General features: G+C 41.1%; 1 protein-coding gene across 1 annotated transcript in view; it reads left to right on the top strand.

The window, feature by feature from the left end:
• LOC113680431 (uncharacterized) overlaps nt 1–22,482 on the top strand; it is a 29,225-nt gene that overhangs the window by 2,026 nt on the left and 4,717 nt on the right. The window contains exons 4-25 of the mRNA XM_089184250.1: nt 193–292; nt 852–1,007; nt 1,581–1,913; nt 2,343–2,626; nt 2,979–3,132; nt 3,654–3,964; nt 4,643–4,742; nt 5,222–5,899; nt 8,499–9,227; nt 10,287–10,444; nt 11,045–12,744; nt 13,548–13,777; nt 14,527–14,894; nt 15,762–15,938; nt 16,584–16,721; nt 17,446–17,607; nt 18,256–18,516; nt 18,608–19,270; nt 19,810–20,034; nt 20,408–20,591; nt 20,927–22,146; nt 22,301–22,472. Coding sequence (XP_089040376.1) covers nt 193–292; nt 852–1,007; nt 1,581–1,913; nt 2,343–2,626; nt 2,979–3,132; nt 3,654–3,964; nt 4,643–4,742; nt 5,222–5,899; nt 8,499–9,227; nt 10,287–10,444; nt 11,045–12,744; nt 13,548–13,777; nt 14,527–14,894; nt 15,762–15,938; nt 16,584–16,721; nt 17,446–17,607; nt 18,256–18,516; nt 18,608–19,270; nt 19,810–20,034; nt 20,408–20,591; nt 20,927–22,146; nt 22,301–22,472 — 8,503 coding nt within the window. The remainder of the gene's footprint in view (nt 1–192; nt 293–851; nt 1,008–1,580; nt 1,914–2,342; nt 2,627–2,978; nt 3,133–3,653; nt 3,965–4,642; nt 4,743–5,221; nt 5,900–8,498; nt 9,228–10,286; nt 10,445–11,044; nt 12,745–13,547; nt 13,778–14,526; nt 14,895–15,761; nt 15,939–16,583; nt 16,722–17,445; nt 17,608–18,255; nt 18,517–18,607; nt 19,271–19,809; nt 20,035–20,407; nt 20,592–20,926; nt 22,147–22,300; nt 22,473–22,482) is intronic.

Genomic DNA, 22,482 nt, shown 5'->3' with positions numbered 1-22,482 from the left:
GAGCGAGAGAAAAAGAGACTGGGAAAAGGACACTTCTCTCGCTCGCTCTTCTCTCATCTCCACTGACCAAAAGCATGGCTCGGCTGACATTGATAGTTCCCTATCGGTAGAAAGAAACGAAGCAGAACAAACAAACATAAAAACAAATATCCTTCGTTTATCAGCAGCCATCTTCTCTTTTGCTTCATATAGATTTACCTATTCTGGAGAGAAGCAAAACTGATCAAGATCAAGTACGCTGTCTTTAACACAACAACTTCCCCAGCCTCGTTTCGGATCTGTCCAATCATGGGTTAGTACTGACATGAAATAACAACTAAAGTAAAGTTGAAAGTTACAGATCTTTGTAATTGCTGCTTTGGAAAAGCAATGCTTCTCGCCAATTCAACGGTTCTACTCTTTGTTACTCCTTTATTACGTTACTACTTCCCAGTCAGTGGCGTATGTAACAGTTACGATTTCGCTTATTAAGTCGATAGCAGTGAAAGTGGATGATCAGATTTCTGGCTAGAATTAGTCAGGGGTGCCAAAAAATTTTAATTGACTATTCGTTAAATCAATCACGTCTCCGTCTGAATACTTCACAGACACATTTGATGGCGCTCTCTATAGTTAACCGCTATTATTTCACCGAAATGGAGATGAATGTTTATCTTGGCCTATTAAAAAAAAGTGAGATAATGTAGTTTAAAAAAGTTGCAATATTTTCGGGCACAAATCCTGCGCGAGTTGCTTGGAGGTTACTTGCAAAGGATATTGGACTTTGAGTCGCTAATTAGAGTGCGCCTTTAACGCTATCCACTGTTTTAGTATATACTTAACTGTTATTACTCTCAATTTTCTGCCTTCAGGAGTCATTAAACGTCTCAATATCACCGTGAGATCTGAAGCACGTCACACAGTTGGCAGGAATTTGCCAAATGGTTTGGCTTTCATTTGGGTTAACAATGAGAACTATGCTCCACAGAACGAAGGGTACAATGTTGTAGTTTTTGACGCCCTGTCAGGTTGGTGCATAGTGTTGATCAGTTATGAAAAGAAAGCAAAAGATGATTCGTACATTACTAATATTCTCGTCTTGAGAGTTGTCTGTTAAATCTCCAGCGATGTTTATAGCAGTGGCGGATCAACACTGAGGGAAGGGGGAATGGCAACTAGTCTCCTCTCCGCCTTATATTTAGACCAAACCCCAAGCTCGTAAGGGTAGAGTGCCAACCACGCTTTAACGTTAAGAACGTGTTTTCGTCTCGAGCAACTGGCTTTATTTCCAGTGGCATAGTGTCGTTTGACCTCTTTTGGCGGGCTTTCACATTTGACAATCATTTACCTTCCGAAACTGGAGGGTTGCCTTTGATAACACCGTGATTTTAAGGTCAAAACCACGTAACAAACTTTTCATTTGTCTCACACTGAAAATTGTAATTACTTCTTTCGTCAAATCAATTTTCAAGAACAGGCCCCCATTACTTCGCATCCAGATCCCTTGCCATAACGTGCTGTCCTTTGGTTTGCTCTTACTCTTGCTGGTGGTTACCAAAATGGATAATGGATAGGCTTAGTTTCTCTGTTTTATCATGCAGGTCGTTTCCTCACCTCAAATGCGTTCAACTGCTTTACAAGCCAAGATGAGTGCGACAAGCTGGGTGTGTTCCTGAAGGGCTTACCTTCGGATGCTATAGTTTTGCTGGCAGTACAGGACTCCGCAGTCGACTCTTACAAACTTCCAACGAGTGACCTAATCGGCATTGGTGCACAAAAAGCTAACCGCGTTGTTGGGCAAACTTCTCACGCTGTTATTGGATACAAAGGACCGAGAAGTGTGACGTGGATAAAGGAAAATTATAAAGAGAGCGGTGGAGAGCCGGCTGTAGTGTCATCAAGCATTCCAATTAGCTTTCTGTACCTACCAGAAGGTAAAAGAAAAACTCTGTTAGTTTTAGTGCGGGGCGGGAGCTTTTTCTCTTTTTTTCTATTTTAGTTCGAATCTATTTTATACTCGCTTTTTTTTTTTTTTTACCTTTTTAGGGACCAGTCATGATGTGATCCCCTGTAGGGCTCTGTATTTTAAATATGATCCCTCTTCATTGGAAGTTAACTAGCTGTAAATTTTCAATGCCGCTTTCTTTATACTCTCATGGCGACGACTGATTTCCCCCTCCCATTCCTCCCGAAAACCATGTATGACCTACCCACCTCCCCCCCCTTAGAAAATCACCTTACCCCCCCTGGTTGTAAACGAGGGCTGGTACCTTATTTTACGTCTTTTAGCCCGAGCAACACGGATAGTACTGTTATCTTCACTACTTTCTTTTGCAAAAGCTTTTTATCTCTATCCCTCTCAGATTCCACAACCTGTACTCCGTTCAACGTGGCCTCACAAAAGTATGGAGGCAGCTGTTTGAATCAGTCCTCGAGTAACGGAGCTTCGAATGGCTGCGAAAAAGTCCTTGATGAGAGCACAGCTATTGGCTGGAAGTCGTCTACGAATGAAAGCGTCAACTCCTTTTTTGAAATCGGTTTTCACTCCACTTTCATCATCAACAAGCTGCGAATCATGCAAATGACGACTCCAGGACGACGGATCCAAAACATTTTGTTGGAGTTTAGCGACCATTCAGTAGAAAATGTAAGGAACTATTTCTTTGACGAGCTGGGTCGCAATACTTGATGCTAACCGATCTAACTACGTTACTGGGGACTTAAAGTCATAGTTAAGGAAAATACATAAAATGAATAGACAAGCTTGATTGTCCAGTCTACATGTACAATATTTTTCATTCATTCGCACTGAAAAGTTTCTGAAACGACAGTACTCACGATGTATCTGTGGTAGGCGTGAACCAAACTTTGCTCAAAAATGTGTGAATCTGTTTTAAATAGAGACCAGCGTTTGTGTTTTGCAACCTACACACATCTATACAATTAGATATGAAATTTTCCTTCGTTTAATTTTTCTTTTTTTTCATTGTATACTGCAGATCAGCCTTAAAGAAAACTCATTTGATTTTGAGGAGTTTGTCTTCTCATTCCGCAAAGTAGACTGGGTTAGATTCACAATAATAGATGTGTATAATGGCAGCGGGGGAGTTGGAATACAGGAAATTGAATTCTACAATGGAATGTGCAAACAAAGTAAGTTGTTAAAGAAAGTTGCCGTTAATAGCAAGTAAGTACAGTAAACAAAGTAAATTGTTTTTGCAAATCAGACTTTTGCTGGCAAGAATGTACAGGTTAGGTTTATGGCGGAATACAGGCGTGAAGAAATAAACAAACAAAATGTAAGAGGAACGAGCGAACTGCACATGTACTGATTGAATGAATGACTATAAAATCCAAATTACTTCATGACTGTCTGTCATTATTTAAATTTTTTCTGACTATCTGTCTGTCTGTCTGACTGAGTGACTCACCTGACTGCCTGAATGAACGGACCAATGAATGAATGCGGAATGAATCAAAACAACGTCTATGAATAGCTTTAAAAGCATCAATATCCCTTTTTGTAAAGTTCTTGTATGTCTATTAATTGGAGGAAACGGTAACTCTCTTTTCTTTTATTGATATACCATTACCAGTCTAAAGGAGCTTCACTTTGCTTACAACCAGGGCAGGCCTTCAGGAAGTCCTGTAATTTCTCTTTGTATTTCTTTTAGAAACAATTTGTGACGCCATCCAGCTCTTAAGCCACAGCCAATCAGTTCCCTACCGTCTACACTCCACTCAGTTCCCGCTGATGATCAACTCAAGAGACAATGTCTCAGTGTCACTCACAAGTACTTCACGCGTCGACAGCCATGGATATAAGATTGAAATTGTTGCCAATGGGGAAGTGATCTTGAAAAGTAACGATGACGAGATTAAACAAGTGATGAAATCCAACGTTACTCTGTTAAAAGAAAACGAAACACGGCTATTTTGGGTGGAGATACAAGCGGAACGATTGGTTTTTGGTTCCGGAGATAAGGTATGATAAGTTCTGATTGGCTGAATCAATTGTAGACGCATTTTGGTTCAACTTCCGATCTATTGAACAACAGACGCATAGATAACGACATTATTAGCAAAACTTTTCTTTTTTATCACACGAAACAAATAAATTCCGTGTTGCGGTAGGTCTGTACAGTAATACGTCTCGGAAGACGCCAAAATCTGGTGAGAACATTAGCTCCATGTGAGCCACTTTTTTGTTCTGACCACATTTTGAAGTTACCTGTGATCTATTACCGAACAGACGCGCGGTTGCATGGAATCTATTTGTTGAATAGACAGTCTGCGTCAGTTTAGTGACCAGAAATATCGGCCAATCCTTTGATGAAGATTGTTACCATTCTTCCTCCCAAATTTCTTACTAATTGAACAGCTCACCTTAGAAACATTTTAGTGGTCTCTGAAGCCGCGAATTTCTTTCACCCTGCCCATAAATATATCCCCAAGAAAGCAAACACTTCACGTCACATTGTCGAGCTTTGACGATCTTGAATATGGAAGAACTTGCTAAATATGAGATGTACCCCGTGAGACGCTATTTACGATGTAAAGGTTGATTTGAATAACTTTCGCATCAGCGATATTTGTATGTTTCAAACAGCACACTTTTTTTAGAAATCTCGTATCATTAATTGAAGAAATATTGTCATGATAGATTTACCTGTTCTGGAGGGATGCGAAACCAATCAAGATAAAGTATGCTTTCTTCTCAACAACGAGTTCAACAGCCATGATCCAGGTCTGTGCACGTATAGGTAAGTAATTTTTTTTTATAAAATTCAGAGACAGTTACTTAAATCAGTAATGTTTATCGTTAACACTTACAGAAGCACAGCACGGCTACTTTTACCGTAATTCATAATGAATCCAATAGATTCAACACTGAAAATCAGCGCTTACGACCGAAGGAAGTAAAGGTGACAAGTAATGTAGATTAAATTTACTCTTCGTTTCCCCTTAAATCAGATTACTAAGTTTTGGGTGAGTGACTTCGGCCGGTGACACTGTCGCACTGTAACACAACAAAGACTTTTCCGGTGCAGAGGCATTACTTCGATAAATGGTAGCTAATTTCAAAGGGGAGAACGCTGAGATACCTGTAGTGAGTTCAAGAGGCGCGGATTCCTTCAAGACCCCTCACCAGCGCCTCATGTCAGTCTATCGCTCACTTGTCTGTGCTCCTGAAACGCTGAGCAGGCCACATTCCACGATTTTCACTTGACGTATTTTTCAGATTATTGCTACAAAGACGCTTCTCATTATTGGCCATTGGACAAGTCCACATTTTATCAACAAGATTTGAAAGGTGACAAATCTCTGCCGGGAAAGATACACGGTCGGTGGATCCTACATTACGTACCTGCCAACCTAAGCTTCACACCGCTGGCACTTTCCCTCTCTGGCTCGCATTCTTGGATTGATCTTGGTTCCAAAAAAGAAAACGAAGAAAGCTGTCTTTTCAGCCCTTTGCATTGCCAGAACGGAATTTCTGTCAGCTTTAAAGCCAATCTTTCAGCAAACGGAATTGGTTACATTTTATCTTCAGGCGGGCAAAGCTCAGGTGGTTTTTCAATTTACCATGTCGATGATGTCATGCATTTTAATCTGCGTGATGGTCAGCGGATCTGGCAGGTCCAGGGATCGTATGAAAAAAACGCATGGCACGCATTTGCGATGAGCTGGAGTCAAGGAGACGGTCTAACCGCAGTTATTAGCGGAGAGTCAACCAGTGTGTTGCGTGACACAGCTGGAAGGATTTTCATGCCAAAGCAAGCCTCTCACTCTTCTTTGAGAATAGGTCGATCTATGGACATCGACGGCGGGGTTCATGCAGATGTTGTGCTAAGAGATGTAGCCATATGGGAAGAAGCAATTGCTGAGGAGAGGATGTCGACGCTGCTCGGCTGTAACGGTGAGCGTACTAAGACCTTCATTCCACAAAATGCATTTTTCTCTTCGCTATCTCTGTCACGCAATCTCATTTGATAGCGTTAGGGCCCTAGCAGGCTGCAGTACATGAACATATGATATGAAAATGAAAAAATAGGGCGTATGTCACTTTTTTGGATGAGACTACAAGTGAGTACTATTATCTCGAGTATTTTGGAGATCGGAGAAACGCTCTCGAGATGGAGAGCGGTAACGATGTTATTGACACCTTTTCGGTCGCGCAGACACTAATGCGAAACGGGATTCGAGGTAATGGGAAGGAACCCGAGGTTCGGTATCCCCGCGTGGAGGGATCCTTAAGGATCTTTATGGAAAATGGATAGTTGGTAAAGCACTGCACCGGCATCGCAGAGGTCATGGGTTCAAATCCCGTGCAGGCCTGAATTTTTTGAGGCCTTATTTTCACTACTGCCCATCTGGTGTTCATTACTGCAAAGATCGCTATCAAATTCACGTCTTTATCCGCATTTTATGACTTTCATATATTCCAAGTCGTTTATTCACCACTTCACGGGTTTATGTGGTACCAAGATAATGACCAGCTCCCAAGTGACTTGTTTGCTCAGTTGGTAGAGCACTGCATCGGTTTAGCAGACGTCAAGGATTCAAATCGCGTACAAGCCTGAATTTTTTTCAGGCCTTATTTTCACCACTGCTCAAGTAGTGTTCACTCCTGCGAAGATCACTATTATATTGACATGGATAGTTAATTTTTGCAGTTAAGAAGGCCTTATTGGGCGATGGCTTTTACGGCTAATGGTTGAAATTTTTGGCTAGTTTACGGCAAACGGTTAATATCTTTCCATTGTGGTCATCTGAAAATGTTTTCACAGTTAACTTTTTTTTACAACTAACAGTAATAATTGCTCAATTTTTACGCCTAACGATTTTTTTTGGCCGTTTCACGGCTTACAGTTAACCCCATTGAAACCCTCGGTTTACTTAACTCAGATGCGCCGAGAAAACCCGTTTGCGAACTAGGTAGTTTAAAAAGCCGAATCAAAAATGCATTGTGGGGGAATAACTGTTTAACATGTAGGGAAGCGTGTTTCTATTAAAGCGCGCCCATCGAAACCTTCCGTTTGATTTTTTGAATTATTTTTTCGTTAATCACAGATCTCGAAAGTTGCAATCCAGGATGGCTCTATTTCGATGGCTCGTGCTACAACATGACGGTTGAAAAGCTGTACTTTACTGAAACTCCCGATTCATGCCGGAAAGAAGGAGGAGAGTTAGTAAAGATTTCTTCAGAAGAGGAAAACAACTTTGTTAAATATATGGCAAACAGTGAAAAGACATGGATCGGACTTCGGGAAGTAGCCGATGGCAACTTCAGATGGACTGACGGTTCAGGGCTCTCATTCAGCAAGTTGACAAATCCAAGTGACAGCAATAAATGTGTGACGTCCTACTATGGAAACTGGGCGATTACATATTGTAACTCTCAAGTTCACAAATCCATCTGCGAACAAAGTAAGTTAAAAAAATACAAAACTAAAAATGTTCATGTGTGAAAATAATTTTTGAATGATGAGAAAGCACGATTGCGAGAGCGCCAAGCTAACATACGGAACCTAGAATGACCAGACGCCTTTACTAAGTGATCAATAGAGAGAAATAGAATCAATTAAACGTGGACGATAGGGAAATTGTATTCGTTGCAGGAGGTGATTTCCACTCAAAAAGATCCTGGATCGTAATTTTTGACGAGTTAAAGACGTTAAACCGCAATTTTGAAGTAAGAACGTTGGGTACCCATGTTCGTGTATAACCACCTTGTATATACGCAATACCTAACAATTATTGACCGAAGTGGAGGTGAATAGTACTTGCCACTCACCTTCGAACTAGCCAATCAACGCGCGTGAAAAGCACTCTTCACTTGTGTGGTATTTAAGAATCCTTCTTAAGTCGGTAATTCGTAATAAAATTGCTGCAGTTACAAACGCAAGTTCTTGCTAAATCCACCTCAATCGTTTCTTCTGAGAAAGTTCTTTTTTCGATTTAGAGAAGAGAAAAAAATTATGAGTCACCCAAGTCTTTGTTAAATAACTGTTTACCTTGCTGGGAAGCCTCGGCCAGGAAGAAAAAGCCCACCACTGTAGTATACGTGCGCTTACTACGATTAAAACTGGGCGCCTCAGGAGTCCGTAAGTTATTCACGCAAAAAATTTATTATAACCAACAGGAAATTCTGCTCCGGTGGTTTACACGTATCTTATTGAACTCCTTCAAGGTGTTCAAGGGAAGGTGAATAGATAGATAGAGAGACACCTTCATTTAAAAATAATTGATGGTGAAACTCAGGGTAGTCCTGTCAGAAGCCTAACGGTAGAGTTTCCTGCCATCACTAGGAGCCCTGAGTTTAAATATATTCTGAATACCAATTCATAAAAAGTATCTATAAAAACATTTTCAATATACGTGATCTAGTGATAGATGCAACTTTTTTGATACAGTTGAAGATGTCTTTTATGTCAGAATTGTCACGGTAAGAATGCCACAGGGTGTTTTGTTTCAGCGCTGATTCGGTAACAGTTTATCTTAATTCCTTATCACAGTTCCTTGGAATTACTTGGGTTGCTATGAAGACAGTACGATTTTACCAAGGTTCGTTTTCAATCCAGGTGATTACCGAGTTAGCAGAATGACTCCTGGTCTTTGCATGCACTTGTGCGACAATTTCAACTTCACTTATGCAGGATTGAGGGATGACAACATATGTCTGTGTTCCAATTCTACGGCAAACGTGACAGAACGTCCTCGAGATCTGTGCCTATCTGCGTGCCTTGGTGCTGGAAATCTTAAGTGTGGTGGAGGATCTTACCTATCCGTTTACAAGGCAGTCCAAGTGCAACATCTAACCTTAAACCTGTCAGCTGATTCTTCCGCTGTGGCTCTCACCGCGTTCAACTTAAAAATAAAAATATTACCTTCTCTCTCAAAGGACCAAATTGTTGAGTCTTACGTACTATTTGTGGGGGACGGTGTGGACTTTTTGAATTATAATGAGACGAAGTCTGAAGCTACGCTTATATTCAGTGACCCGGGAAACTACACCATTAAGGGGAGAGCGATTGTAAAACATACAAAAACTGGCCATCGGTCAGCGGTGGAGTCTTTCATGATAACACCAGCGGTGTCTAATGTTACGGATATCGCGTTCATCTGTCCTACGGCGTATCCTGTGAATTTTACGTTCAGCTGCTCTCTGCAATTTAGTCAAGGAACAAACGTGAACGCTACTATAGAGTTTGAAGGAGGCTATTACAGTTCTGGTTTTGTTCCGGGTAAGTTTTGCTACACTGATAATCTAGTGAATTTGTCGGACTGTTTGGAGACTACATTCATATGTCTTTGAGTTAGCCACTTAATCAGTCAGTCAGTCAGTATGTCAGACAGTCAGTCAGTCAGTCAGTTGGTCAGTCAGTCAGTTGGTCAGTATGTCAGTCAGTCAGTATGTCAGTCAGTTAGTGTCAGACAGTCAGTCAGTCAGTCAGTCAGTATGCCAGTCAGTCAGTATGCCAGTCAGTCAGTATGCCAGTCAGTCAGTATGCCAGTCAGTCAGTATGCCAGTCAGTCAGTATGCCAGTCAGTCAGTATGCCAGTCAGTCAGTATGCCAGTCAGTCAGTATGCCAGTCAGTCAGTATGCCAGTCAGTCAGTATGCCAGTCAGTCAGTATGCCAGTCAGTCAGTATGCCAGTCAGTCAGTATGCCAGTCAGTCAGTATGCCAGTCAGTCAGTATGCCAGTCAGTCAGTATGTCAGTCAGTCAGTATGTCAGTCAGTCAGTATGTCAGTCAGTCAGTATGTCAGTCAGTCAGTATGTCAGTCAGTCAGTATGTCAGTCAGTCAGTATGTCAGTCAGTCAGTATGTCAGTCAGTCAGTATGTCAGTCAGTCAGTATGTCAGTCAGTTGGTCAGTCAGTCAGTATGTCAGACAGTCAGTCAGTCAGTCAGTTGGTCAGTCAGTTAGTCAGTCCGTCAAATGAATAGAGGGGGTTCGTTTCTGAGGAAACTGTGGTGCTGCGTCAGTGGGGACCGAGTGTAACATGACAATTTAGTTTTATCAGTTCAACTGAGTTGATAATGCACACTGACCACCATAAAACTAACGTTTAGATTGTTAGCCATTCGTCAGAGCCGTCAGTCAGTCGGACAGTTAATCAGGCAGATAGGCAGGCACTCACTCTATTGAGCAGGAGGTAAACAGCAAAGAATTAGATATTCAGTCAGTAGGATAGAAAAACAGACTGTCATTCGGGCAGTCGGTCGTGCATGTTGGCAAGTAGACCGGCAGTGGACAGTGATTTTTTTTTTTAGCGCAAGCAATATTTTTTTATGTATAGATGCCATGGTCATGAATGCGGGCATACCAGTTTCTGACCCAGGGGGCCAGGTTACTTCTGACGGACTGTACCTATTACCTACAATGGACGTCACAAACAAAGGAAAAGTTGTGGCTTTTGAAATGGATGTCGATCGAGGAGGCTTCCTAGAAATCAAGGTACCTATGAGTAGAAGTTTTTTCGCCTGAATATTCTAATTCTGTGTTTGAAGAAAAAGGAATCCCTGCAAAAATGTCTTCCAAAATCATTTATTTTAAATTTTTGTTTTAATACGTTTTTAAATTTATTTTCTTCATTCAAAAGTATCACAAAGTTGCCACTGTATAATAGAAAGAATTAAGTATTCATGATGCCACAAAACTGGCCTTTGTCTTCACCTCCCCACCCCTCCCCCCTTCAGCTGTACCAATTCTTGACTAAAACCAGTTCTCTGAGTTTTTGTTCTTTCTGAGTTTTATTCTGGGTCGTAGAGCTGTGTATCTCTGGGTATCTGTATTCTCATGTTTAATTTTGCCTGGATTTAACACTACGTGTCAATGACACGAAGTACAAAATTTTAAACCTTTGTAACTTGGCTTTACAGAACATATCATATTTGGATTGTAAAATTGCATCAAATTGTTGCCAACACGTAAAGCCAATTTTTACAGTCCAGAACCTAGAATTGCTTGAATACTCAAAAGTGTTGTTTCTGTGAGCGTTTTCCGTGGATTCGCGGAATAAAGACAACAGCTCTATTTTTAACTTGTGTGCCCTAGGTTTATCGCCCGAAGTGTTTAGATTCCAAGCAGCGTTACTGTCGAGTACAAAGGATGTGTGATTCCTCTGTTGGTTGCTGGGATGGTAATAAAACATTTAGCTTTGCAGGAACACAGTGCGTCAAGGAAGATGGGGCATTCAGCGAAAACAAAACGACGTCCCAAGCAAACTTTGATTACGAAAATATCTCAAATTGTACGATTCAGACAACCCGCGGCCATAAGGTTATTTTAGTCGAGAGTTGCACTCAGCAACTTGAGGTTGAAGAAGGCGATGTCATTGCTGTGCAATTTCCTTCTTCTAAGCCAGGTGCGGCAATTAAAACAAGTTTGTCAAGTATTTCTCTTTTTTATAACACGTCGCTCTCAGGTGGTACCGAAATTCTTCGCAGTAATCGCCATCCGGTAACAGCTTCAAGTCCAACAGAACTTCGTCATGCGCCCGCAATAGCCATTTTATACACCGCATTGTCTGGGAGAAGCGTTGATCATCTATATCAGACACCCGGAAATAAATCAGTTTCTCTTACACTAAATAATTCATACGGCAAGTTCAACTTTACAGCACAGATTTTTGTCCAAGAACCGATAAAAGGACTCGAGTTAAGCTCGCCTAACACTTTCGCATTGTTAGAACCCGTTAATATCACCACTGATAAAACTAGTGGCACTGATTTAACATACTATTGGGAATTCAGCGACGGTGAAAAGAGCATAACGTTTTCTCCGTTTGTGACCCACAATTTTACGAGTATCGGAGAAGTGGATATCTTTGTCTTTGCGACAAACGATGTAAGCTTAGCTGCTTTTCGGTGTTCGGTTGATGTTCAGGAAAGAATTGAAGGCTTAAAATTTAGGAACAATTCCCTTTTGCCCGTTGAAAATGGAACACTAGTTAGCATTGACTGGCTTCTTCGTAAAGGATCACACGTCAACTTTAACTTCAGCATCACATCCAAGGAGTCTGGATACAAGTTTAACAAGTATTTTGATAACGCCAAGACCGTTAATACAATATTGTTCTCCGTTTATAAAACAAAATTCAGTATCCCTGACTTGTACCTCATCACAATCATAGCTGCAAATAGGGTAAACAATTTGACTCTCACAGGAAACTTGAGCGTAGAGCAAAATCTTACCAGTATTGAAATGAAATTTCCTCCTTTGGTAAAAACAAAGCATGAATTTAAATTCGTCATGTCGCCCCACCAAGGAGACAGAACAGCCACTTATACTCTGAATATTACTGGAGAGATGGATTCCATATTTAAGAAAATTAACACCTATCAAAAAAACATATCATATGTGTACCAAAAGGCGGGAAACTACTCTGTCGTCTTAAGTGCTGTGAACGATATCAGTTCACTCATCCAAGGCTACTCAAACATGATCGTTCAAGAGGAGATAAAACGTTTTTCTTTCAATGACCCAGCCGGTGATGTTATCATACAGAATATGTTTGAAAGGGTAAACATAAGCTGGTCGTTAATTCAAGGAACGGATGTAGAAATTGTTATTGACTACGGTGACGGTTACAACGAATCTTGGGTCATCCCAAATCCCATATCTTATACAAACACAACAACCTATGATTACAAGGAAACTGGAAAATATACCATCAGTTTCAAAGCCAAGAATCTTGTGAGTGAAAAGTCATTAAACAAGACAGTTTACGTTGATCCATATGAACTTGACATCAGGTGAGTACTTTAACTGTAGAGCAAGCAATGACGAATACAACCCCTGCTTAGTTCTTCAAATCAGGGTCAGAATCGAAATTTTCTAGGTAATCCCGCACATCATCATTCGGACGATTTAAACTGCCTTTACTTCCTCTTCGTCGAATAACTACTCGGATGTGAAATGAAAAAGTCTTCTTGTTGCTTTGATGAAAGGAGATTTAGACAGGATTATTCACCTATGCTCGTAGTTTGATACTAAAAGCGTGTAGAGAGTTACCTATTCTGTTTTCGGGGGTGGGGGTGTGTTTGGGAGCAATTTTTATTTGGGTGTCTTCGTAATCCCGCAATTACATTTCTTTGACTTGCTTCACGCTTAACTTGGTATTGTTCAGCTGAAGTCGCTCACCTTTCTCAACGTCTTGGTCACGCGCGTGTTTCCCCGCTTTTGAAATTTACATCTATTATCCAACGATTTCATGGGCTCTTTGTGATAATTAACTCTGTTATGATTGACCGTCATGATTAGTTTGTTTTTGGTTCTAAAAGCGACAACAACACAGAATCGAAAATACAAACTAAAGTCTAACGCCACTCTGGTACTCATTTCGAGATGGTTTACATGTAGTCAGAGGGTAAGTGTCAGTATCTGAGCAACTGCACACCTACCCCTCCCCTAACCCGACAAAATTCGTCTAATAACAGTGTTAGTGTTATAGTCGAGATAGGGTAGGGATAGGTGCGCGACTGCTCAGATCAATGACCTTGAACCGAGTGAAAATAAATTTATTGAGCACAAATTTATTATTCTTCCTTCGTTTCAGCTGTGTGCAATGTGGGAAGGAAGGAAACCGATATGTTGTCAACCCTTCCAGCAAAATAACGTTTAAAGGACATGGAGAAACCAAAGGAGGCAAATCGATCAAATTCGACTGGAAAGTAAAAAATTGTTCTGCAGACGGGAACGACTGCTCAGTGGCGATGGACTTGAAGGGTTATAACAGCACCCCATTGAATTGGAAATATTTTGTTATTAGACCCGACAAACTTCAAGGTAACCTACATAACTTGACATAAGAGGGCGTTACTAGGCATAGCAACGAAACAGAATGAAAATAACTTAAGTTATTGTACCATTACAAAACGTACATTCTGGTGACATGATGTCGCAGCATGAGGCAACTCTACAAGCGCAATGTTATGTGAGGATTCATGACTCATCTTAACCCTTTAGCTCCAGAAGTGATTGACATATTAATTCTCCCACTAATATCCATACACCTTTTAGCAAACAGGTAATGAGAATACTCGAACTTATCAGGTAGAAGTTGTTATCTTGATTCAAAACCAAACTCTTGTAACTTATTCACAAACAAATATGTAGCAACTAGAGGGGAGAATTAATATTTAGATCTTGGAAGTCAAAGGGTTAAAAGTGATGCGCTATGTTACTAAAAATAGATTTGTCACCAGAGAGTGTCGCACAGACTCAGACAAATTTCAAACCAGGAACATTATCGCCATCACAGGTTAAAACCGTTAAAGATCGATGCAAAGCGCCCTCCATTCATATGCATTTTCCTTATCACAGACTTGTATGTCTGAGTCACGAGCGGAGGTCTGAAAACTCCTGACGTCTTAAGTGCGCTGCGCTATTTAAAGTAACGTCACGTAACCTGTTGGAGTATAACTTGACGTCACCCGACGTAAAAGAACGTCACACAGCGTTTCGTATGAAATGATAAAAATGTGTTTCTTCTTAAAGAAGCTTAGAGGGGACAACTTCCATATTTTGTTTTGTAGGTGGTGTAATATATAAGATCATCTTATTTGGAGAAGTTGAAGGTGGAAAGAAACGATCAAAAGAAGTAACAGTCAGGGCGAACACACCTCCTTCAAAAGGGAATTGTACAGTCACGCCGACGGAGGGTCAAGCTCTGGAAACGCTTTTCAACTTGACCTGTAATGGATTCAGTGACACCGATAAACCAATATACTATGAATTTCTGTACTCCAAGAGTCCGAGAGACTTAAACCAAAGTTTAGGTAGTGGACCAGACCCTTGGCAGAATAATGTTATCCTTTCTAGTGGGGACAACATCACAATATACGCCAAAGTTTCGGACTCAGTAGGGGCTACCACAATCGTAACGTTCACATCAGCTGTTAATGTAAGTGAACGCGTCGATATTTGATGCAAGCAATCCAGGTCGTCAAGGAAACAGTCATCACCTATCACCCGAGGGGTCGTAGGATTTACCTGATTTCCCCCCCCCCCCTCAATGGCAGTTAATTTTCTAAAGTACCCCCTTTTATACTCTGTTGGCGATGACTGGTCTCCCCTCCGTCCTCTCTAAAAACCATCTGATCCCCCCAAAATCCCCCCACACCCCCACCCTAGGCGATAGAGTGACTGGTCCCTAACTTTAAGCTAGCTCTGAATATATTGCTCTCTTGCTAAAAGGTCGGTAACTTAATCTGTAGGGATGCAACATTATTTGCGCATCTTGAACATTTTTGTCTTACTTTTGTGGGTTTATTATTTGCAATCTGCGGCAAGCTTCTCCATTCCTTGGTATATCATTATCTTTTTACTTTACTGTAATAGTATTTTCCGTCATCTTCAGGGTAATGGTTCATATGCCAAGGAAAATAAGTCTCCAAAAATCGTAAGGTAGCTCCCTTAAATTCTTTGGCATTGGCGTGAATTAAAAAAGATGATCTGAGTTCCCCGTGAGAACTCTTTCTAACCCTCTGGGTTGAGTTAGGCTCTCGGTTTTCAATGGCAGTAATGCTAGCCAAAAACTGCAAGGGTCTTGGCAGTAAACAGACAAATATTAGCAACCTTTTTCTCCAAAAACCGCCATTAACGACTCGCGCGTTTTTTTGCTTGTCTTCATTGAGCAAGTACCTAGAAGAAGGCCACTACCTCAGGAACCAAGGAAGTTTTTCTCTTTGGCGTAGGAATAATGTAATGAAGTAAGCGTCTTTAAACTAGGCCATTAGTATATGATTATTGGTGTTTATTGATGTTGTAGGTGAAAACACTGCCCGTAAGCTACGCAGACATGACAAAAAAAGCTGAGGGACTTCTGAATTCTACTAAAGGAGACATGAGGCGCACCACGTCTATTGCTCTCACCACTGCTGAGGTTTTGAACGAAAGGAGTACATCAACCCAAAGTGATGAAAGCGAGGAGGAAAAAAAAGTGGAGGTAAACTTACGATAGGTTAAAACTTGTACACTGAAAAGGTTGACATTGGTGTAAATGCAGCCTCGTGTGAAGTTGAAGGTTTCATATAACACGTACCCTAAATAACAAAGAGTTCCAAGGAAAATATGATGTTTGAATGATGTATGATCGTTAGTCTCACTATACAGTCCTTACAATGTTGTTACACGGTGAGAAAAACGACTACACCCAATTACAAGCGTATTGGTCACGTTTTCCAGCTGCAATATTTTTTCACAATGTTGATGAAAAGCCTGTCAAGTGATATAAAATGTTTAAACGGCGCAGATTCAGAACAATTAAACAGTCGATAGCGTAAAACAATATTTATCTGTGACTTGTTGGTTTGCAGAGCAGCCGCTCGGTGAGAACTGGATTATCTCACGCATTAGAAAGAAGACACGCGTACTGTGAGTCGTGTGCGTGTGGGTACTCACCTGGATTTACCCACGCGTGTACCCATGCATTTGTTCTATCGGCGGCATAGTGAAAAACACGTCTTGTGTGTCATGCGCGCGTGACCATTCCATCGTGTGCGCGTGAATTTTCGATCGCGTTTACACTTGCCTGTGGCTGCTAGGCAGGCTAGTTCGATGTTTATTTACTACTCGTTTGTTTTCTCGACAGCTGAGAGAAAAACTTGTGGAATATGTGGAATCTAGCGTTAGAGCGACACTGAATACCAGCGTGTCGGATGTTAGACAAATTGCTGGCACTCTTACTGTGGTAACAAGCAAACCCGAACAAAACACAAATATTATGTTGGTAGGTGCTTGTGTTTGTGTTGTGCTCTGTTTCTTTCACCTTCTTCATGAGCAATTCTCTTCATTGTCTGCCAAATGATTTTCGTTGTGTTAGTTTGGAGAATTTGGTATCGGATCAATTAGTAATTCCATAATTGATATTTTTCTTTATTCTCATCACCTGTCTGCATGAAATTGTATAGATGTAGTGAGGAGAAATTCTGTCTTGGTCACCCACGGGAGTTAAAGGATTAAGATTTAACTCAAGTCTCAGTTTTATTGTACTCCAGAGCATAGGCTTCCTGAAAAAGGAACGATTAAAAATTGTACGTGCATCAAGAATTTAGTACAATGCTTCTTTTAAATGGAGGGAGAAATGAAAAGAAAAAGAGACGATAAACTTTGGAGCTGGGGCAAGAATCATTGCAAAACGTATCAGTGGCAAAACGCCAGGTCACGGAATTGAACCTGGGTCACAGCGCTGCGTGGAAAGTGCGAAATTTTTTCAGGACATTACTCTTCCCTATCATACAACGATTATGAGCTGAACAATAGTAGCACGGTTGTCCAATCACAGTAAGGCTATTCTCTCAAAACGGAATGTGTTAAGCAATGATTGTGTAGCGGGAAATGCAGCTGGTATAGAAGCCTGAGTTTAACTAACACTAACTTACACTAAACTGTCGTGTTGACGTTTTTGTTTTATATATGGTAAAGCCCTGTCTCTGTTGTGTCGTCTTAAACAGGAGAAACTCTCCGACCTCTATGATAACGCAAGTAAAACAATCTTCGAAATTGCTATCCACAAAAGTGCACCTAGCGAGAAATTAAAAGAGGCATCGGCAGCAGTGCTGAACGGAGCCGTTAATCTCATCAGAACGGTGAACTTCACTCGCGGAGGTGAAAAGGTAAGATATGCATTTGGTTCAGTTGAAAATCGTTGTGATGATGCGTGATGCAATGCAAGTACATTTTGCGGAAGAGAATAACAATTAATAATTTATTACTTATATAGCGCAAAATACGTGTGGATATGATCTAATGCGCTAAGAGAGAAAAGACGACTGAACGGATTAAATTAGAAGTCGCCGCCACTCTCCGCTGGGATTTTTGTCGCGGAAACGATTTTTGGTGTGAAATTGATAATTTCTGTGAAATTCTTTTTCCTCAACGAAATTTGTGCAATAATCGCCGTGATAAGGTGTCTAGGTACAAGGGCGCGAGAGCTTTTTGCGATTTATGTCTACGAGGCAAGCCGATTGGATGGAGCGTTGGTTGGAGTCATCATAAGTTGTTTCGGTAATCGAGGACTTTGTACTGTAACAGTACTTTCCTCGAGAATAAAGTGTTTATCTTACCCAAGCACAAGGCAGCAGCGTGACCCAGTCCCCAGCTAGGGGTTGTATCCGCACCTTTCGATCTGGAGTCCCGCGCGCTGAGCATCAGACTTCCAAAGTCTCACAGACTTTTTATGTAGAAGTTAATTTAAGCGTCACTTTGAAAAGGTTTTGTTTCGTTTCATAAGCTGTCGTCTAAGATAGCACTATGTTTTTTAGTTGCCGTTTGAAGACTCAAACACAACAGAAAAAAATACAACAGAGAGAGTCATCGGAACGCTTGATAGACTGTCGCAAGCTCTTGTAATTTCAATGGTCGATGGAGAGGAACCAACGACTATCGACAATGAAGTTCTCTCAATGGGACTTTCACTTGAAGGTGCTGAGTTTATCGGCAAGAAGCCCTACAAAGTTGGTGACAGTGAAGTGAAGATTCCAGAAGGCTCGATTGAGCTAGGAGATGAAATCCTCAATCAAGTGGTATGTTGAGTTTGATATGGTAACTAAACCCTCCAAAGGTTTAAATAGTTAGAGAACAAATTCGTATATTCCTTCGATTTGTTTTTCTTAGAGCATACTTTCTGCGATAAAACTGTTCCCCGAGGGAAACGACTCTGGCCGCCTAAATGACAGCAAGTTCGTACGCTTTTCATTGTTCGAGGTAAATACTGCCGACAACAGTCGCAAAGCTGAGCATGAAGTGAAAAATCTGACGACTGGGAACGAAATCAGTGTCATAATCCCGCTAACTCGTACGCAATTGAACAGAAGTTTATATTGGGCTGAGAGGAAGCTGGTTCTGTCTCAATACAGTGCGTATTCGTTTGAAATTAAAGACAATATTTCTACCGTCACGTTTGAAGTTACAACGGAGGCTCCTTTCGATGTCGAGATATTTGTCACCATAGGTCGTGAACCTAACACATCCCAGCATTTGTTCAACTTCAGCGCTAACTTCTTGGCTGAGAATTACCTTTTACAAAACAAGGTGGCAAATTTGTCGAATTCAACTCTTCAGTCATATTCCCACAGATTACTTTTGGCTGATGATGTCGTAAATTTCACAGTTGCTGGAAGATACTTCGCCAAGATCATCTTCAAGAAGCCCAGCAATCTCACATGGCTCTCTGACGAAATATTCACTGAAAAAATGCATTATAACATCTCTGTTTATCGATCTTGGTGTATGTTCTTCGACGAGGGAAATAATTCCTTGTCAACAGAGGGAGTCAAGGTAAACAAACTTGGACATTTTTACTGAAGGGGGAAGACCAGTCAACCAGTCGTTATGCATCACCTTTGGGGGGGGGGGGGGGGCGTTGACGGATCCACATGGTTTTCAACGGGGATTAGTCGTTGGCAACAGAGTTTAAAGGGAAAGATAACAGTAACATAAGTCCACGATTAGGGATGCAGCCTCAGTTTGAGATATTCCAGACAGAGTCGTCATACATTGTTACAAATCCAATTTCAGGGAAGGAAGAGATATTCAGGGTTAAAAAGTAGTCTCACACTTAAGAGTGTTCGCTTTTTACTCAGTCTTTTTACCTTAATTTTGAACGATGTTCTGATCAGTTCTGTGTTGTGAAATACGAGTTACAAGGAAAAATGATTGAAATCTGGGCAACCCGAGACGCCATCGGGAACTCTGTGTACTTATCCATAAAGAGGGTCGTGAGACCATGACCGTGGCTTTATCAAGCTTGGGAAAGTGCATTTTGGTTCCTCAATACAACTCATGCGGTGCTTCATGTTTTCTCTTTTTTGTGATAGGTGGGGCCGAAAACAAACCTCACTCACGTCGAATGCCTTGCCACGCACTTGACTACATTTGGAAGCGATTTCTTTGTGCCACCGAACAGATTGGACTTTAACGAGTTTAGTCTGCATGAACTGTTTCAGAGCCCTCACGCACTGATTGCAGTGTGTACAATTCTTGGTCTTTACTTTCTGTGTCTAACCGTTGTCATACGTGCCGATAAGAACGACGCATTAAAGGTAATCATTGTGTCCTAAGTTATGACAGAGCAATGTAACCATGAGCAAGAATAAGACTTTCTGCCTTGTTTTCTTGATTTCTTGAATCGTTGTTGATTTGGAATTGCTACCATAATAACTTTATTTTTTTACAAGAACATAGGATCTTTATATGATTTCAACGCTTACTTTTGTTTCTCTCTGTCTTCTTATCGAGGGTTGTGTTAGTTACGAAAAAATCAGACTAAGGAAATTTCTCTACCTTGCACTCTCTTCTAACATGCAGAAAAACAGTTTGAGTGACTTAAGTCCTTAATTTTCAATACTAAGTTTAAATGTCAGTCGGATTTAATTTCCTTACCTATCAAAATATCTTATAATGTTATTTTTGCAGGCAGGAGTAACTCCACTCCTTGATAACGATTCTCGGGATACGTATTGTTACCAGATTCAAGTTCATACTGGTTTTATTCGCGGGGCTGGCACGAGTGCTGAAGTATCTATAGTTCTCACTGGCGCTTTGGGCGACAGCGAACCTCGACTTCTGAAAGATCCGAAAAGAAAAACTTTCAAGACAGGTTTGTTATCTCGCTTTGTTTGCCTTTTACAAATTATGGGAAACCCCTTCCCAGTTGGATTATGAACGAAGCCAGAAAAAAGAAGTTAAAATCAATAAGCAATGCGCGCGCATGATTTTTTACCATCACCATTAGCTATGCTTATACTAAGGGCATATACATATAAGGGTATGGTTTAGAGTGTGTCACAGAAGGGTAAGCTGGTTATACTGGCATATCATGTTACTTTGTAAAGTTACAGAAAAAAGGTATATTTTAAAAGAAGGGTTTTAAAAAGATAAAAGTGGTTCATATACGTCAGTAGCGAGTCAAGGTTGAATTCTTCTCTTCGCTAGGAGCTGTCGATGCCTTTCTTTTAATCGTTCCCCAGTCGCTTGGAAACTTGAAACAGATTCGCGTGTGGCACAACAACGGTGGGACCTTTCCATCGTGGAATCTTCTGCGCATCATGATCCAAGACATACAAACTGATCAGAGGTGGTGGTTTGTTTGTGACAACTGGCTGGCGGTCGAGGAAGGTGACGGCAAAATTGAAAGGACTCTCATCCCTGCGTCTAAGAAGGAGCTGACTAAATTCAACGTCCTTTTCGCGTCTGAAGTAAGGAAGAATCTCACCGATGGCCATATTTGGTTCTCGGTCGTGGCTCGACCACCACTAAGCACTTTTACTCGAGTTCAACGCCTGACTTGTTGTTTGTCCATCTTACTGTGCACAATGCTCGCAAATGCCATGTTTTACGAAGTAGGCAAAAACGAGACGACAAAAAATGCCATCAAGATTATGGGCTTTAGTTTCTCGATCCAGTCAGTTTCGATAGGAATCATTAGCAGTTTGGTAGTGTTCCCAGTGAATCTCGTCATTGCCACAATATTTCGGAAAGCTAGGCCGAAGGAAAGTCGATACGAAGTGAAAACCGGCGCTGACGATACAGATGACGTTGATGTCGAGGAGGATGGAGAAAAGAAGAACGCTCCTGCAAGCAAAGGACTCCCGCATTGGTTTGTGTACGTAGCGTACGGCCTTGCATTTCTATCCGTGACTACTTCGGGGACGTTTGTGATAATGTATGGAATGCAGTTTGGAGCTGAAAAATCTGTAGAGTGGCTCTCCTCGATGGCTGTTAGCTTCTTGCAAGATGTCTTGTTAACACAGCCAATCAAAGTCTTCATACTAGCAACACTTTTTGCTCTCCTAATCAAAGACCCGAAGAAGGCCGAAGATGATTCATACGCGGATATCAATGCTCTTGCAAAGGACGAGGAGTGGTTGCACACGGACATCACAGACCTTGCTCCTGAAATACAGAAGACAATGAAGATGATAATTAGCGACAGGCCGCCAGAAGAGGCAAAGCTGGAGATTGCTCGTCAGCTCCGCTTGAAAGAGAAGCAGATGAGCTCCATTATCCAAGAAATTTCCTGGTATATCATCTTCTTGTTGGTTCTTCTCACCATAAGCTACACCAACAAGGACTTAGATACATCTCGGGTGACCCAATACATGAGGAATACCTTTGAAAGAGCAAGTTACAGTGGAAACCTAACTTACGACAAGGTAAGCCCGTGAACTGAGTTACATTCAATGTGACGGTAACTCTCACACGTATTATCTCTTCACTTCAAGGCATACGAGTACGCTCGTGTAACAGAGTCTCGAGTTAATTATCAAAGGGGGAGAAAATTAATTTAATCACTATTTCCTTTACAAGGTACACGAGATAAAGCATTACTGGAGATGGTTGAGTGAGACATTCATTCCTTCTATAAAGCCTAAAGTTCACTACGATAGTTCGACGCACTATCAAAAGGGCTATCTTGCAGACATTCCAACCGCCTTTCTTTTGGGTGTGGCGCGTCTAAGGCAGCTGAGAATTAAAAAAGGCAAGTCTTT

The sequence above is a fragment of the Pocillopora damicornis genome, chromosome 10 (genome assembly GCF_964200805.1).
Source record: "Pocillopora damicornis chromosome 10, jaPocDami1.2, whole genome shotgun sequence".
Taxonomy (NCBI): Eukaryota; Metazoa; Cnidaria; class Anthozoa; order Scleractinia; family Pocilloporidae; genus Pocillopora; species Pocillopora damicornis.
Note: the sequence above shows the minus strand (reverse complement) of the source record. Positions and strands in the feature narration are given on the sequence as shown.